General features: G+C 39.7%; 1 protein-coding gene across 1 annotated transcript in view; it reads left to right on the top strand.

The window, feature by feature from the left end:
• The first annotated feature begins 2,144 nt into the window (after positions 1–2,144).
• The window catches only part of LOC140229972 (contactin-5-like), a 99,262-nt gene continuing 81,927 nt past the window's right edge, over positions 2,145–19,479 (top strand). Inside the window, exons 1-3 of the mRNA XM_072310169.1 lie at positions 2,145–2,316; positions 12,613–12,764; positions 13,059–13,203. Coding sequence (XP_072166270.1) covers positions 2,229–2,316; positions 12,613–12,764; positions 13,059–13,203 — 385 coding nt within the window. The 5' untranslated portion in view covers positions 2,145–2,228. The remainder of the gene's footprint in view (positions 2,317–12,612; positions 12,765–13,058; positions 13,204–19,479) is intronic.

The following is a 19,479-nucleotide window of genomic DNA, read 5'->3' as shown; positions in this document are numbered from 1 at the left end:
GGGGCAAGCACGAAAATTGCGCCCCTAATTTCTGAAAAAGTGTTCAACCCCAACCTCATCCCGGTAAGGACTTTAAACAAAGTCCACATGATGCTTTTTCAAGCACTTAAAAGGGATCTTTTGAGGGTGATTTAAATGTAATGATTTTTTTTTTTTTGTATTTCAGCTTACAAAACATGGAATTCATGAAGCGTCATTTTTTGCTTACCAAATCTTACAATTCTAATCAAGATATATAGTGACAGCCTTATAGATATCGATTTATACCAAAAAACTGAGGACTTTAAAAAAATTCTCTAAATTAGTGCGCGCGAGTGAGCTGAAATTTGTAAATGTCCTCGTCATCATCACGTATTGTTCTTATCTTTTTTTTATATAAATTTTGGCGAGCGAGCGCAGCGAGCGAGCCGAAAATTTTTGTATTTCAGCTTACAAAACATGGAATTCTTGTCATTTTTTGCTTATTAAATATCACAATTATAGTGACGACCTTATAGATAACGATTTATACCAACACACTGAGGACTTGAAAAAAATACTCTAAATTAGTACGAGCGAGTGAGCCGAAATTTGTATATTATTTCTGCGTCATCATTACGTTTTTTTCTTATCTTTTTAAAATTTTTTTTGCGCCCCCCCCCCCCCCCCGTATGTTCGAAACCGTTGGCGTCCTCTGTTGATCCAATCGGCGATCGCTTCAGAACGAATGAAATTGCAGTCGCTGCTCCGTGTAACATTTTTTCTGCTAAATATAAAATGACATGAGTGAACACAATAGACATTATCATTTTGTCCGCGTCATCGTCGCGTTTTGTTCTTATCTTCTTTCCTTTCTTTATACAAATTTTGGCGAGCGAGCGCTGCGAGCGAGCCGAAAATGTTTGTATTTCAGCTTATAAATCATGAAACTCTTGTCATTTTTTGCTTCGAAATCTTACAATTCTAATCAAGATATAGTGACGGACTTATAGATAACGAGTTATACCAACAAACTGCGGACTTGAAAAAATACTCTAAATTAATACGAGCGAGTGAGCCGAAATTTGTATATTTCCGCGTCATCATTACGTTTTGTTCTTATCTTGCTTGATTTGTTGTTTTTTGCGCCCCCCCCCCCCCCCCATGTTCGAAACCGTTGACGCCCTCTTTTGATCCAATTGGCGATCGCTTCAGAACGAATGAAATTGCAGCCGCTGCTCCGTGAAACATTTTGCCTGCTAAATATAAGATGACATGTGTGAACACAATAGACACTGTCATTTCGTCATCATCACGTTCTGTTCTTACCTTCTTTTTTATATAAATTTTGGCGAGCGAGCGCAGCGAGCGAGCCGAAAATTTTTGTATTTCAGCTCACAGAACATGGAATTTTTGTGTGAACACAATAAACATTTTCATTTTGTCCGCGTCATCATGTTTTTTTTTTTCTTCTTCTTCTTTTCTTTTTTTTTTCTTCTTCGTCTTCGTTTTTTTTTTCTTTTCGTTTTTTGCACCCCCAAGGAGTGGCGCCCGGGGCACGTGCCCCCCTCCCCCCCCCCCCTAGATACGCCACTGTATCACTTAAAAAATTGATGTAGGCCTATATTAGCCTATGATGACTGAAATGCCAAATAATTGAAATACACGTGTAATTTAATTTGTGTTTACTGGTCGGTTTAATAGACGCTATTTACATATTATATAGTAGGCCTACTGTGGTTGTATAGGCCCACTGAGAAAAAACAGAGAGACGGGGGGGGGGGGGAGAGAAAAAGAGAGACTGGTGGAAGGAATAACAACCCGAAAATATGCAACCTGACATGACAGAGGCTGTGAGGGCGAGGGGAAACCGGTACGCACTAAACTTGGGAGTCAGGCAAGACATCTTTCTCTGCCGATATGGGGCCCTGGGCCGCCGGGGGTTGGGGGAGGGGTATGGTTCAAGAATGCATTTGATCCATACGTTCGGGTGCAATGCGGGATGCGCAGGGTCTGTTTCGCTCCTGGTAAACTATCGTGCTCGATGAACACCCTATCCGCTCCGCAAAGACAAGGAAAGTGCTTGCCCAATGAAGTTCGCCTTAACTATAACAGAATTAAGTACTTGTATAGTGCCAGCAGAGATTTGCTCATTAGTTCACGCAGCAAATGCGGAAAGTCTTCGACATAATATCAAGAAGTGAACCTTTACTGCAGCTGTGTTGGAGATTGTGCACAATTTTTCCACACTTTCCTCAGAAGTGTTTGCTATGCGAGGATCGGGTGATACGATGATGGATTGCCGCATGCTGTGGCTTGCGATTGTGTGCCTGCTCGTCGGGGTTGAGCAAACTTCTGGTACGTACTACACATGTATGGACTCCGACTCGATGACCAGATCTATATAGAATAAAGATTTGCAATGTTTTTATACTCGTATTGCGTTTTATAAATCGTGTTCGATTTTATTAACAGAGATGCTCCCAACTCGTGTCAACTACATACAGAGCTCGATATTACGGCAGATTGTTAGTTTGGTCTGTACGTGTTTCAAAGGCAGAGTAAATTTAAAGTTATGGCCTACCGTTTTTTTTTTTGTTTTGTTTTTTTTTTTAAGATTAAGATTAAACCGTTGTCAAATGTTGTCTTCACTCTAGTTCAGGTTAGGCGTGCTATATCGTGCTATTAAATGGTCGCATTTCCTCGTTTCTAACCGTTAAGGCTGACTCCTCATGTTAATTGGTAATTATGGAATAGATCTAGACTAGATCTATCTCATAATCATATAAACCGGTACTGGAATATTCTACTTGTAAAATAGCCTATAAGTTGTATCCAACCACAATCAAGTTCATTGACATAGGTACCGGTACAGATTATTTTTAAACAGTTTTGATATGTTGCCATTATAAGATGATAGATCTTTGCAGTCCTGTAATGCACTTTAAAGACTTCAAAAGTATTCAGTTTTAAAGAGTGGAAGGGATCAGTGACAGAGACACTATATTGTCTGGTCATCATCACTGATCATGAACAATAAATTACTGCAAAAGGATGAGGAATTTCATGATGGAGTAATGGTGACTTACATGCATATGGAGCCAATCTGTCATTTATATGAATATTTAAAGGGGCATAGTCCCGGTAGTGTAGAGGGCGCTGTTGATGATACTGCCGATCACCGTTAGCATTGATATGAAGATTACCGAAGTTGAGCTGTCATCAAGAGTAAAGTGCGTAGGTGTTGCTAAGTAATGTTGCCTTCGTTGTCTTCTCTGCGCATCGCGCAGTCTGTAGTAATGCCAGGGTGCGTGCTTATGTGCTTGTTATTATGACATCACAAAAGAAGTTTGCTAAAGCTGTCATCCCCCTCAGCCGAATCATGAGCCAAACTGTAATCCGACCACTGAATACAGTGAATCGGACTTCTTCGGACTCGGGGAAGTGGGCCAAAGTGTAAGCGCCAAAGAGGAGTCGATAGCGTAGGTCTCTATAGGAAACTTGCGCCGTGCGCCCGCGTACGCATCTGACTAAAACACGGGGACCATGCACCTTTAAGCAAGAACCAGTCTGAGGTGATTTATGTTCTGAGCTCAAAATACTTGATTATTCAGGAGAAAAAATATGACAAGTATCTTGGTTGACCTAATCACAAACTTTTGATATTATTTCTCAGTGTGTACTGAACCCCAAGCTGCCAGATATCCTTTAAGCACATGCCAAAAATGAATTATTAATTTGTTTTGTTTACATTTTTCTTCCGTGCACTCACAGAAATGTATCTTTTTAAGTATTGAAAGGATCAGATGTAATGCATGAAATGACATGCTGTCAAGTAATCGATCAGTAGATTGCCATTTGATTTCAATACTAATCATGATAGCTCATTATACTCCATCCCTTCTGGTCTCTCATGTAGGAAAAAGATATGCTTGCAAAGCTCAGCTAATTTGACAATATTTGACATGGCTCAATAAGAAATTGAAAGATACAAACTTAATATTTGCATTTGGATAGTTGATGTAAATATAGATCTGTACATGCAAATATTAAGTGAGCTGATGGTGTCATTACCTCACTATTTTTCATTGATCATGTTAAGACCGACGGAAATAAATTTTTTTTTCTGCAATTAAAGTGTAAAACATGATTTTTCCTGGCTGAAAAACTTCAAGTGAGGATCAGTCAGATATGTTAGGTTTTGAAACTGGGGCATAAAATTGCATTTTTTTTTTAATTAAGCCTTTGTGTGTAGTGAGGTAAGGACATCATCAACTCACTAATTTGCAATATTAGTAGAGAAAAGATTTATACATACTTTGCCCATCTCAGAAAAAAAAAAAAAAAAAAAAAATCTATGCAAGCACCAGCTAATTCTGATGACCAAGGGGGCTTGTTTGAGGTCCATGCAGCATATCTTGTTGACACATTTAGATTGACATTATTGAAAGTTTCCTGGTTCTTGTCTAATTTAGCCAGTTTGCAGAGGTTGCAGACCTATTCCTGATTTCACCACCTCACAATTCATAAAGGAGGCCCAGTAGTACAGGGTCACCATCTTACAATTGTAGTTGTCAATCAAGTTGAGGGCAGTTCAGGTAGCCATCACTTGATGTGCAGTTACAACTGTACATCATTGATGGCAAGCTTGATCATTGCGTTTATTATTTCTTGTTCGATAGCCTTTTTGTATACATGCTTGAAAGTGCTATACAAAAAGATCTAGACAAATGAATGTACAGTGTAGAGATGATAATATCAATGTAAAGACATTCTAAAGTGATAATGGTAATGATCATGCTATTATGGTAATGAAAATATGATGAAGATGAGATTTTGACAATTTTTTCAACTGTATAAAAGATCATAGCATCCAGTTCGTCATATTTTCCTCTTATTAAATGCAGAAAATGTTTACCATTAGCTCTTTAAAACAATGTGCAGCTTGTGCAATGTATAACTTACAATAAAAATGTGTAGGCATATTTATGAAAAAAAAAAACTACTTGAATATGAAAAGTTCCTCAGTTTGATTGAATGAGATACTGTATGATTTTTTTTTTTCTTGTTAAACAAAGCAAACTGCTGGATTCTGTGCCGCTGCGCAACGGACATATAGCACAAAAGGAGGCCCCTTTGTGACTGCATTGTGAATCACTGCAATTGACAAGAGAGTGTTTGATTTTGTAACGACTTTAATCTCAAAGATTCATGACACATCTTGACAGCTTGCCTCCGATCCTGGCCAGGAAAAGCAAGTGACTAACATGTGTAGGTGGCCTACATCAGTGGGGGCTAGGCTCATGAAGAAATCTTACAAAAAGAAAAAGAAAGAGAAAAAAAAAAGTTTGCTCATTTTCCTTCCTGCCAGCAGTTTGAAATCTGCTATTTCCAAGCAGTAAATGACAGGAATAATCTGTATATTAATTTGAAGCTGCAGGACACTTTGTCTGACCATATCTGGGGCATTTACGTACAATGTATGTAGTTTAGCAATTTGTTATTTTGAGAGTCTGTTAGTGTTAGGGCTTTTTATTTCTGCAGATAGATGCAAGCCAATAAACTTGATTGTGCAGGCTGTGAAACAATGACTTCCATGAATGAAATAACTTTTCTAGTGTATGTTTCAGACTACAAACCGATCCATCTGTAGATATTGAAAGTTGATTTATAGTGCATTTTCTTTTAATTTCAAATCACTATAACATCATGATACAATTCCACTGATTTCTAAAAAAAAAACCAAAAAAAAAAAACAGTATAGAAGTCTGTTATGTTTGACATGCACCAATGATATAGAATAAAACTTATTCCCCCAAATATATGTGTCTTAACACTTGCGCACATATTGAAATGGGGTATTTCCAAGGTACAAGGGTACATTTTTGGGATGTCGGGATTTGTTCTGTTTCCAATGTCTATTACCTCAATGCTAAATGATCTTTTAGAACACTTAATGAGAGATGTGAACTAACATATAATATGAAGGTCAAATAGTAAGTGTTCATCGTAAATTTGCTGTTTTTCAACTGAATGACCTAATATTGAAGAAAAAAGGCAATATACAGCCCTGAAATTCTGTTGAGCACTGTGTTTTATACCACTTTCTAGACTTAGTGGTTAATGTGCATACAGGAACATGGACGGATCAAAATGTGATAGTTTTGTCTGTCCGTGGTCAGTCCATGTTTTGTATGTTCACCATTAGGTCTAGAAAAGGTTCAGTAGAAAGTTAGAGCTGTTATCGCATTTTATAATCAATATCAGGCCTTATAATTGATTTACAAATTTTAAATGAACATATTTGGCCATCATATGTTAGTACATAGATGTCTGTCCAGCATTATCTACGTTCCCCAAAAAATTGTCATTTTGGCAAAAATTCTGATAGATCACCTCTTAAAAGCTATCGTTAGTCAAAGTTGTATCTCATTTAAATGTTCTAAAAGATTGAATTGTATTGGGGGATAATGCACATGTTTTGGAAACAGAAAATAACCCAACATCTCTTTTACCTTGGAAATACCCATCTGTATAGATCTGTCACATATAATTATCTGTCACCAATCTGACCGTATTCAACCCCTTACCAAATTGACCAGCCTTTATTTCATCATTTTTTAACAGTCCTCTGTATTTTCCATGCCTAATATCGGCTCATATTTGTAGTCACCACTGCAGTATTTTGATCAACCATAGGGCCTTGTCACATTAAAAGCATAATGAGCCAACAAATGCCTAACAAAATTTATGTAAAAATTTGAAGATATGTTTGCATTTGTTGTCCATGTTAGAAAAGTTTGTAACACGTCTTAAGATCTTACATTTATTAGCTATTCATAAGGATTCACAGAGATGTACACTGGATCAGATTTTTTTTTAACATGTCCAAAATGTTATTTGTTTTACTAATTCACAATGTGTACAACATTCATTTGTCTTTTGCTTACTTTTTGCTATTAGAATAGATTGAAACAGGCATCATCTTTGTTGTATTCAGTCCTAAACTGGATATGCCAGCAGTTAAGCATCGTTGTTTGATAGCAAACTAGTAATTACAATCAGAAGAATATAAAAAGCAAATAGAAAGGAGTCCAGATGTTCCAATGAAAATCAGGCTTGTTCATTCTTATGACATTTTGATTTACAAAAATTGTATTTTGTAACCCTGGGAATCACTGTCTGGTAGATCTTATTTGATGTAGGTTTGATTTCTGCATATTTTCAAACTAACAAATATCCTCACAATCATGATAGAAAAATATGGTTCAGGTTAGTGGCATGAAAGATGATAAATAATTGTGTGAGGCTGAGCATAGATTAATAAATTTGTACAAAACCTATTCCAATCTTGAAAAAGCGGGAACTATAATTCATCGACAAAGTTTTAAAAATGCAGGAGACTTCTGTTCATAACTTCAACTTGATATGAATGGGGGCTGCATTAATACACTAACAAGTGAGATAATGGATGAGTGCTATCTAAACTAGGAAAGGTACACCTGAGAAGGTAGTGGAATAGTTTTAGAGAATAGTTAATGAAAATGAATTGTGATTGGATTAATGGGAAAATCAAATGCAACATGTGATTGATTGCAAGTGAGAATTACGAAAATACCCAAGTTTGATTTACCCAAGTCATTTGATCCAATTTCTGATGCCTCTCTAGCCATTTCTGCAAATGAAAGGTGTTTCTGCTATAAACCTGATGCAGAAGTGGATATCTGACGGGAACTCTTTATTCAGCTTACAATACAGAACAGTTCTTACTACAAGCAATGACAGAAATGACTAGACTTGGAATTTGTCAACACTGACAAATTAGGTGATCCGATCTATTCGGAAATCAATGATTTGAGTCCAGGGGGTGTTTCATAAAGCTGTTCGTAAAGTTCTTGTGCTGAATTATGGAAATTCTGATAAGTATAGCCAGGGCTGCACACTAACCCAGTTTTTCTGCCGGTCCGACCTGTCTCTGTCGGACCGGTAAATGCCCCGTTTTACCATTTTTTAGTGGTCCGAACAGAAAATTTACCGGTCAACAACGACAACCTAAAAACACATTAAATGACTTGCAAACTTATTTTCTTGTTTTTTATGGACGTACCCCCCCCCATGTACATTTTACTGATCAATCTTTTTTTAAAACTTGCATTATTTATTGCGCAAGAAATAAAAAAAAGAAAAAAAAATAGAATGTTTGTTTGTGAATTACAGTGTAAAATGATAAAGAACAAAATCAGATTGTATCAAATGCGTTTGTGACTTTTTCTGAACATCGGCGGACGAACTTGCTGCGTAACCTGCTCTTGGTGCTCAGTTGGATTGCGATGATTTAATGAATTATTTTAGCTGTGATATTTTCTGATGCACGCGCTACAAGGGGTTCTTTATTTTTCTCCCGATAATCTCTTCGCATTTGTGCATGCGTTCTTGAAAGGTACACGACACGCAGGGCCGAATTCGCAATCCTTTTTGCTCCCGTTTCTACCTCAAATATTTGCGGGATTGAGCGATTTCATGAATTACTACGGCTGTAATATTTTATGATGCACGCGCCAAAAGGGGTTGAAAATGTGTCCTTTATTTTTTCCCGATAAACTCTTCAAATTTCGTAAGTGCGTTCTTAAAAGATGTACCACACGGCCGAATTCATGATTCTTTTTGCGCCTATTGTTTCCTCAAATATCAGCGGAATTGTGGCGATTTCATGAATTACTTCGGATGTAGTCTTTTGTGATGCACGCACCAGCTAGAATGGTTGAAAATGCGTTCTTTATTTTTCTCCCCAAAATCTCTTCGCATTTCGTACATGCGTTCTTAAAAGGTATGCAACACGGTCGAATTCACGATCCTTTTTGCGCCTATTTCTACCTCAAATATCAGCGGGATTGCGATGATTTCATGAATTACTTCGGCTGTAATCTTTTATGATACACGCGCCAAAAGGGGTTGAAAATGTGTCCTTTATTTTTTTCCGCGATAAACTCTTCGCATTTCGTAAATGCGTTCTTAAAAGATATACGACATGGCCAAAAATCATGATTCTTTTTGCGCCTGTTGTTTCCTCAATTTTCAACGGGATTGCGATAATTTCATGAATTACTATTCGGCTGTAATCTATATGATGCAAGCGCCAAAGGGGGTTGAAAATGTGTCCTTTTTTTCTCTCCCGCTAATCTCTTCCCATTTCGTACATGCATGCGTTCTTAAAAGGTATACGACACTGCTGAATTCACGATCCTTTTAGCGCCTATTTCTACATCAAACATCAGCGGGATTGTGGCGATTTCATGAATTGCTTCGGATGTAATCTTTTGTAATGCACGCACCAGAAGGGTAAAAATGTGTTTTTTTATTTTTCTCCCGATAATCTCGTCGCATTTGTGCATGCGTTTTTGATAACCAACACGGCGTGCAGGACTGAATTCAAGATCCTTTTTGCGCCTAATATTTCCTCAAATTTCAACGGGATTGCGTTGATTTCTTGAATTGTTATTCGGCTGTAATCTTTTATGATGCACGCAACAAATGTGTCCTTTATTTTGTTTTTCTCCTCTACAATCTCTTCGCATTTCGTACATGAGCTTTTGAAAGGTGTACGACGCGGCCGAATTCATGATCCTTTTTGGGACGATTTCTACCTCAAACATGTAAGCGGGACTGCGATGATTTCATGATTTTTTTTCTCCCTAGTATTGATCTCTTCACATTTTGTGCATACGTTCTTCAAAAGTACACGGATGGGCCGAGTTCATGATCCTTTTTGCGCCTATCTTCATTATGAGACCATTCTGAACGAATGAAAATACATGTATTCATTTGTGAAATGACTGTGTAAAATGAAAATGAACGCAATCAGATCCATTTACTGTTATATCGCTGAATATCGAATGTGTTTTACTTTTTCTAAAAATCGGCACAAGTAAATTAGTTCTAACATGTCAACTGCCACGCTGCTGCGAAGCCGGGATCGGATCGATCTTGCCTTCAAAAATCATGAGTAAAATGACCCAGAAATGCGTGCGCTTCTATCAATGCTTCTTGTCTGGCATGACCGCCAATCGCAAGCAAACGAACAAACAAAACGGGGGATCGGGGAATTACATGGCATTTAACAGTTACATTGTACATGTTTCGCATGTATTGCATGGCATGGCAGTGCGTGAGCAGCGCCAGTGCTCAAGCGAGCGCGATCGAATCCGGTCGACTGCTAGTGCTCAAAACTAATACTGTATGTTTACTGTACAAATTGCACCGTTAGACATAAACGAAAACTTGCGTAAAACTTGTTGAACAGTGCGATATCTTGCATTCTGTTTCTCCCTGATCGGGGCTGCTCTTACTGACCCCGCCAATGCTTTTTTTTTACTGGTCATGTCGGACCGGTAACTTGTGGATTTCCTGAAAAGTTACCGGTCCGACAGTGACTTTTACCGGTCTTTGACCGTCGGACCGGCGCCAGTGTGCAGCCCTGGTATAGCACATCAGGGGGGCGTTTCATGAAGGAACTTGTCGGATAAAATATCTGACAAGTCAATTATATCCGACAAGTTTTGAGAAATTCTTTAGTCTGATTGGCTGATTTCTCTGAACTTGTCGGATATAATTGACTTGTCGGACATTTTATCCGACAAGTTCCTTCATGAAACGCCCCCCTCAGAACTGATCACCAGTCACTCGTAAGTTGTTCGTAACTTTACGAACAGCTTTATGAAACAGGGCTGATCCCAATAGGCATGACCATACAGGTTTCATCTGTGTTTAGGGACATTGGCCGTGTGATGTTTGGATTCTCATTTAGAAAAGGGAGTCAAGATCTGCCATCTTTGGTACCAAATTCCGTATACACTATAACGAAGATACAGAATGAAGTATATTTGACCTTTGACCCCACTTTGCACACCCAAGATGGCATTTGAGCAAAAAGTGGTTATTTTGTGTAGAAATGATTCTTGCGACACCATCTATACGTGTGCAAAACATGGCAAAGATAGGACAGGTATTCACCAAGATACAGGATGAAACGTTTATGACCTTTGACCCCAATTTACCTACACAAGACATTGTCTGATGAAGTAGTTTTTATTTTATGAAATGGTGTACTTGAAATGGACTAAACATGTGCAAAATATGGGGGTTAAAGGGCATATTTTTCTTGAGCTACATGTATTGCAAAGAAAGTCACAGAAAGAAAGACATATCTCCTGACATTGAAGCTAAGCGTCAATTTCAACCAGACGTAATGGATGTAATGCCGAATTCCAATAAGAATATGGATCACATGAACGATAGCCCAAAGTTTCATCTACAAGATATTAAAATCTGGGAGAAATTCACTAAAGGATAAATTAGCTAGTGCTCGATAAAGACAGTCATGTCATTTTTCATTTCCAGAAAAAATGTACTCCCATAGAGATAATACCTCATTTGCGCAGCCAAAATGGCGTCCGACCAAAGCGTCGTTATTTTACAAAATGATCCATCTATCGAGGTCCATGTGTGTGCAAAATATGACGGTGATACCATATACACTATTGAGATTACAGAATGAAGTATATTTGACCTTTGACCTCACTTTACACAGCCAAGATGGTATCTGAGCAAAAAGTTATTTTGTGAAATGATTCTTGCAACATGTTCCTTACGTGTGCAATATGTGGGAAAGATAGAATGTGTATCTACCAAGATACAGGATTAAACACTTTTGACCTTTGACCCTAATTTACCTACCCAAGATGGTGTCGGAGGCTTAGTTGTTATTTTATAAAATGTTCGTGACATGAACTAAACATGTGCAAAATATGGGGTTGGTAGCCATTGTTGTTGTTGATCTATTGCACAGAAAGTGGAAGAAAGAAAGAAAAATAAAGAAAAAGTTAAGGTTTTGTGTAGAAATTTGAAGGAGAAGCATAAAAAAATCAGAAAAAGATAAAGTTAGGAAGGGAGAATAAGACTAATATGATGTCATATTGAGTCGGATTGACTTGAAACTTGGTAGAATTATTCCTTGACATTTCAGACATCCGATCCGTGTGAAAAAACGGGAAATTTCTATTGCATATGAGCTGTGCGTGCGTATATGCGCGCGCGTACGCGTCCGTCCATTTTTTTCAATTTTTTGAAAAATGCTCCATATGATCTGAAACGTGTGCAAAAAAATTCTGAGCTCGATTGGAGCATGTCAACATTTCAACATCCGCGTACGCGTACGTTTTAAGTGTAAGAGATGAATTTTGAGAATATGAGTAAAAAGAGCTTGACTTGAACTATATGAGACGTAAATTTCATTGAGAAATTCCATTCCATAAATGAGATATGAATGAAAATGTGATTTCATATAATGACGTCATAGTGACGGCACGGTCGACTGATCACAATGATTTTATTAGATCTGTCATCTTTGGGACACGATATGGTATAATTTTGACATTGATAGGCAGAGGACTTTCGGAGTTCAGCTCTACACAACTTTTTAGGAGAAATAAAGGAATAAAGAAGAAGAAGAAGAACAAAGAATCCGTACAGATACAGAAGGTGATCCGAGAGGATACTCGGATCACCTAATTAATGAGCAGTCACAGTCTCTTTAAAAGAGAAATGTAATTTTTATTAATGTGTAATCTTTCTTTCTCTTGTTTACTGGTATTTTAGGCTTGAGGGTGCTCTCACAGCCTAACACAGTGCTGACCACGGTTGATGGGGCAAGAGATTTTGAGATGTCCTGCCCTGTGGCAGATGTAGCAGGACAAGTTATCTTCACTTGGAAGTATTCACCTGCCAAGCACCTCACACCTGGAAATACAGTAGGTTATTAACAATGGTTTGCAACAAGCATGAGAGGACTGTTGTCACCTTCAACTGCAATTATGCATTTGATTGTCATGGTCCTATAGGGACATCTATAGATCTATAGTTTTTGGTACCTTCATCTGTCAGGTTGTCTGTGTGTACCTGTCTGTCATTGCACAGAGATCAGAAATATGTGTACTGTAAAAATTAGAAATATTTGAGGCATGAATTTTTTTGTAAATTGCAAATGGTATACCAGTTACCATAGCAACATTTCTAGTTTATGGATGTTTGCTTTTGTCTTTCAGATTACCGAGTCTCTTAAATACAGTCTGAGGTCAGATGTACTTGTCATCAATAAAGTGGATAAAACTGATGCTGGTTTCTACACAGCCAGCGTCACGGATACCTCCAGAAGGATTGTCAAGTGCACATTTGAAGTTACTGTGGAGTGTAAGTTGTCTGTGATACTATTTGCATTTTGAATTATTAAAGAATATAGTATTAGCAGCCAAAGCCCTTCATAGTTCATGCTGTTTCACAATTACTATGGCATTAGTGGAGATGGTTGCCTGCTTCCAAAAATGACCCTGAACCTAGTCACCCCGAATTGGACATTATGTCTTTTCAGTGGGCTTGAAAGGTCCGAAATTAGTGATCAGTGTTAAAGGGGCATTCATATTATATATATGTATATATATATTGATTTTCATAATTTCGCATCATGAAGTACATAAATCAACAGCTTCATGTATAGATTCATGGAATTTATTGTGGTCCTTGAGCAGAGAAACCAATAAACTGAAAATCTTAAATTACACTGAACAGTGTTGGATGACATGGAGCCTCACATATTTCAGAAATGTTGTGGTTTAATTCTATTACAATACTGCTTGTTCAACAAGTTCACCTGTGAAGAATTTATGCATGCCTTCTTCTTTTGTTCTGCTTCCTTGAGCCGCCAACTCATGCATTCTTATGGTGAGGCTGCCATGTCATCGTCCTTGTTCATTGCAATTTGTTGTAATAATAATAAGAATAATACATTCTGCTTATATAGCGCATGTTACACTGAAGTCTCTATGCGCTTTACAAAGATTTCTATAACAATACAATTAGAAAATACATTATACAATACAACTGACTACAACAACAATAAAGAAATTACGAAAAATGACCAAAGTATTGATTAAATAAATACGTCTTTAGTTTAGTTTTAAAAGTCTCTAGTGTTGGTGCGGTGCGAACAGAGTTGGGTAGGGTGTTCCATAGGGCGGGTGCCATGACAGAAAAGGAACTTGAGCCATAGTATTGAGTGTTGAAGCGGGGGACTTGAAGAAGTAGTTGGTGTTGTGATCGGAGAGCACGAGGAGGTGTGTAGACGTGGATGAGGTCAGAAATGTAGGATGGAGCTTCACCAGTGAGTGCTTTGTATGTGAGAAGAAGTATTTTGTATTCTACACGCTTGCAGACAGGGATCCAGTGGAGGTTTCTGAGGAGAAGTTTGGTACTGGTGTGTGTGGTCGCCTGTTCTGTGATTCTTGCTGCTATGTTTTGTACCCGTTGGAGCTTAAGGCCCGGTCCCACTGGCCGACGGACACAAAGCGTATGCAGAAAGGACACAGCGGACGAGCAAAATTTCGGGGATGGCTTCATCCGCTTTCATCCGCTCCAGAAATTGACAAAATTGGCGGTAACAGAACGGAAGTAGAACGGACGTGGGTAGTATGTAGCGGGGATGTTAAACGGATGTTCATCGGAAGCCTAGCGGATGAAAGCGGATGGAAGGGGATGACAGCTCCGAAGGGGTTACCGGAGATAATTGCGAAACGGACGCATAGCAGAAAAAGCGGATGCAGAGTGGATGCAGAGCGGATGCAGAGCGGATGCAGGGGGGATGCTTTCGAAATGCTTTATATACGAGATGCATACGCTTACATCCTTTCTATTAACGTGCTATTAACGATGTAAAGACGTTCCACGTACCATATCTTTCCTCCCTCTTTCCGTTTTTAGCTGCAGCGGATGTGAGTTGCGAGGATGCCCAGAGGATGTAGAGAGGATGCAGCGGACGTTTAAGGGATGCCGCACGGACATACAACGTTTGTTGCTCGTATGTCGCGGATTTACATCGTACACAGCGGAAAGTTCATCCGTTCTAAAAGTTTTAAGCAGCTTAAAACTTTTTGCGCGGATGAAATCACAGTGGACGGATGCTCGATGGATAGAGCGGATGAAACACGTATGCGATGGGTACACAGCGGATTCGTAGCGTTTTCCAATGGATGGCAAGATTTTTTGTACGCTTTACATCCTCTTTGCATCCGTAAGTGCAGTGGGACCGGGCCTTTAGCGATGGTTTTTGCATATGTGTGCGTTACCGAGAAGTGCATTACATGCATCCAGTCTTGACGTGACAAAAGCATGAATGAGTCTGAGGGTGGTGTCACGATCTAGGACAGTGCGTATTGGAGAGATCTTCCTGATAGCTGCCATGGCGGATCGGCAAATACTGTTTATCTGTGATTCTCGTGATAAGGTGTTATCAATGGAGACTCCCAGGTTCCTAACCTCACATTTCTCCTCAATGACTGTGTCGCCTACGGTCAGTTCGACCCCTGGGGGCCTTTCAAGGAACTTAGAGGATAGATGCAGAAGTTCTGTCTTATCATCATTGATGACTAGTTTCTTTCGCATCGACCAGGACCGAATGTCAGCAATGCAGTCGTGGATCTTTTGTAATGCCGATTCCCGGTCCGATGATGAGAATGACGTATACACTTGGACGTCATCTGCATAGATCATTGATTGCAGACCATGAGTGGAGATGATGTCATAGATTGATGTCGTATAGAGCGAGAAGAGAAGGGGTTCGAGAAGGGGTCCTTGCGGAACGCCACAGGAGTCCTGAACCCGAGGTGATGAACCTCGAGATATGATCTCATCCACTCAAGCGCACTGCCTGATATGCCGAATTCATGTGACATTCGATCAAGGAGTATCTGGTGGTCAACAGTGTCAAAGGCTGCTGAAAAATCAAGAAGCACAATGACGACCTCTTGATGATTGTCCAGGGCTCGCAAGCAATCATTCTGCACTCGTACAAGGGCGGTTTCTACACTGTAATGCCGGCGATATGCAGACTGGGTAGGAGATAGTAGATTGCATTCGTCTAGGTACTCCTGAAGTTGCTCCAGTGCGGCCCGTTCCAAGATCTCAGAGAGGTAAGGGATGTTGGAGATAGGTCTAAAGTTTCCAAGATCGTTTACAGAGAATTCAGGTTTTTTCAGCCTAGAGGTGACTATAGACCTCTTCAAAGCTGATGGAACTGTACCTGCCTGCAAGCTGCAGTTGATGAACTTGGTGATGACCGCAGTCAGGTCAGGAATGCAACGTCTGATCAAGAGTGTTGGAAGCGGGTCAAGTTCGCGTGACGCTGATGACGATGACTTTACCATCAACAAGACCTGAGCTTCTGAAACCACCTCAAAACTGGAGAACTGTTGTTGCGTTAGCAGTGGAGATGTTGAAAGGTCATCATACATCTCATGGCCACTGCTGTTATGAAGACGGTGGATCTTCGCTGTGAAGAAATCGCTGAAATCTCGTGCCAGTTTCACAGGACAATGATGCTCAGCTATGCGTGACGCTACTTCCGGTGATGTTAGGTCATTAATCAGTCGAAAAAGTTGCTTCTCATCTGAGTTTTTTATCTTGTCTCAAAAATATAATTGCTTGGTCTCATACAGCAGAGTATTGTACGCCTTGCACTGCTTTGCATACATCTCTTTATCGATCTGTAGTGAATTTGGCTTCAGGAATCGTCGTTCTAACCTTCTGCGTTCTTGCTTGGCTTTCCTAAGGTGTTGGTTGTACCAGGGTGCGTGCGGACGAAGTGTAACAGTTCTCTGAACTTCCGGTGCATGCTTATCAAGAATGGAGCGGAGGTCACTGTTATATTGATCAGCTAAAACTTCCAGATCTTCTGAGGGATCGTTGACGACTGTGGAGGACCGTATATCGTTCCGAAATTCCGCAACATTTGCGCTATTCAACGACCTAGACTTGAACTTCCGTTGAATGTGAGGCGGTCTACAGAGATGTAGATTGCAGGTAACTGCGAAGTGATCAGAAGGCAGCGATTGATCAGACAGCACATCAGTCAGAATGGAATCATCTCTCCTGGTGATTATGAGATCAAGGGTATGGTGGTTTACGTGAGTTGGAAAAAAGATGTGATTGCAGAAACCCATAGTGTCCAAGAGGCGCAGAAATGTCATTGAGCCATGATCAGCTGAGTTGTCAACGTGGATGTTGAAATCTCCTAAAACAAGCAGTGGATGGTTTTAAGTTTCAAGGACTTCAAGGAGAGAAGAGAACTCATCACAGAAATCGCTTCTGGTAGACTTGTTCTTCTTGCTAGTAGGTGGTCTATACAGAGTGACTAGACGGATGCTGCCAGTAGGTGATGTAATCAGCAAGTCACTGTACTCAAAAGATGAAAAGTTGCGTTGATCATTGGCCGCCACGGTAAAACCCTTGTGGAGCAATACACCAACGCCACCGCCTTTACCTGATGTATGGGGAACCTGATGGAAGTCATAATTCAGAAGTGTCTTTCTTGTTGTAGCTAACACGTGATGATCTCGACTTGTGTTGGTGAGCCAAGTCTCAGTGAGAGCCAGGATGCCAATATTGTTATCAACCACAGAGTCACATACAGATGTGCCTCTTCCTCTGATGGAGCGCTTAATGTCAAAGAGCTGTCTTTTTGTGTAACGTAAAGTAGGACAAGATCGTCCACTCACGGTCGACACAGCTGAATGAACGTCACAAGGATTAGACATACTCGTTCCATTCAGTTCTTCACAAAGAGCTGTGGTCACTGCTTCGCGTTTGAAAGGGCACTGGACAATAAAAGTCCAGAGTAGGAAGACCGTATACAGCATGAGTTCAAGTTGACAGAGTCAGACAGGGGAGTAAGCTGGGCTTAACAGCACGGGGAAGTCACCCGGTGTCTCCTGCTGCTGTTCTGATAGTTGTTTCTCCGAATATGGGAGCACACAGCGGGTCTTCATGGCTCGAGAATCAGCGACCAAGAAGTCAATTCAAAAGTCCAACAAATGACAGAACTGTACTAGAGAATCTCTTCTGCCATTTAATGCACTACTACCGACATGAAACTCACGAAAAGTCTGAAAAAGAGACGAAAACTTAGGAGCGATCTATATGATCGTGCTGCCTCGATGGTGGCGCTATAACCTTCATGTAGATTTTGAAAACATTCTCATTCCTCATCCTAGTCACTATAAATTCTGAAAGTCTGTACTCAGTTTAACTGATTTATAGTTGTTCAAATGTAAAAGTCTGAAAATCATCCGGAGGTCCCCTTAAGAACACTACCCAAAACAGGAAACCTTTTTGAACACCATGTTAACTGAGTGGTAACGCTTTTGCTCATGCTACACACAGCAATGGACTGGGTGAGGAGGGCTCATTATAACTGCATTGCTGTGGCATACTTGTCTTTCGTGGTTGCTCTATACAGGTTAGCACTGTATTAACTTCTTGAGTTTACTAAACTGTGCATTACATTTTGTCACTTTCATGGAGTTCCCAACAGGAGAAGATAATCAATCTGATGTTCATTGCAGTCCCCCTCAGAAAAATGCTGAGATGATTGATACTTAAATGTGGAAGATCAAGAATTGTTCATACTTTCTGACAATAAACCACCTTGGAGTGTGTACACAAAGAGCATGGTGCTGCTCGACACTACATAATGCTGCATTTCAAGCCAGTAAAATGCTTAAGGAGACAAACGTAAGTGGCAAATACAGAGGCCTCTTTGATAAAGGCAAGTTGTTTGTATTCAAATGATGTACCATGGTACAATACACAGGGCATTAATAGATGGATGAATTATTCACTGAGGCCGGACCATGTAATGTGCAGTATTTGTTTCAGAAAATGGTTTCATGATTTAAAATCTGTGGCAGGCACTTTAATAAGATTTCCAGGCCGGTTCAAGCTCCAAACTAAAGGAACTACACACAAAAAAAGTTGCTATGCATTTTTGATTCGCAGGCAGTGCAGCTGAGTACAGATGATCATTCATGATTAGTGCCAGTCATTAATTATACTATTTTAAAAGGAAAAAAAAAAGCCTGGTTAAAAGTAAATTTTGACCTACAGGCAAAATAGAAGACTGGGCACATGATAGCTCGCAACTAATCTTTTTTTCCAAACTGCATAGTTCAACATTCTATAAAGTACAGTGTGCTGGGCAGTATTTTTACCAGTGTGATGAAATATGCAAATGGCACCATGCCCCCAGCTCTCAAAGTTGCCCCCCCCCCCCCCCCCACCAAGTTTCCAACGTTCTCAGAAGAGTCTACAAGAAAGCATGGAAGGTGAACTTGCGATACTCAGGTGAGCGCGAGACCCCTGGGTCTCTTGTGTAATTCTTTATGTCAGTGGCATTTCCACCAGCATTACAACACCAACTAATATGCAGCAAATAAAACACTATGGCCCGAATTCACAAAGGTGGTACAAATGAAACCATGGTTTAAACCATGGACAAAAACCATGGAGCGCCAAGTGTGGCATGGAATATTTCGTTACGAAATCAGTCATTTCGTTGACTAACTAAATGAACATTTCCTCCATGAAATGAAAATTTGGTTAACAAAGCGGTAATTTTGTCGACGAAATTACCAATTTTGT

This window comes from Diadema setosum, chromosome 6 (assembly GCF_964275005.1).
Source record: "Diadema setosum chromosome 6, eeDiaSeto1, whole genome shotgun sequence".
Lineage (NCBI taxonomy): Eukaryota > Metazoa > Echinodermata > Echinoidea > Diadematoida > Diadematidae > Diadema > Diadema setosum.
Note: the sequence above shows the minus strand (reverse complement) of the source record. Positions and strands in the feature narration are given on the sequence as shown.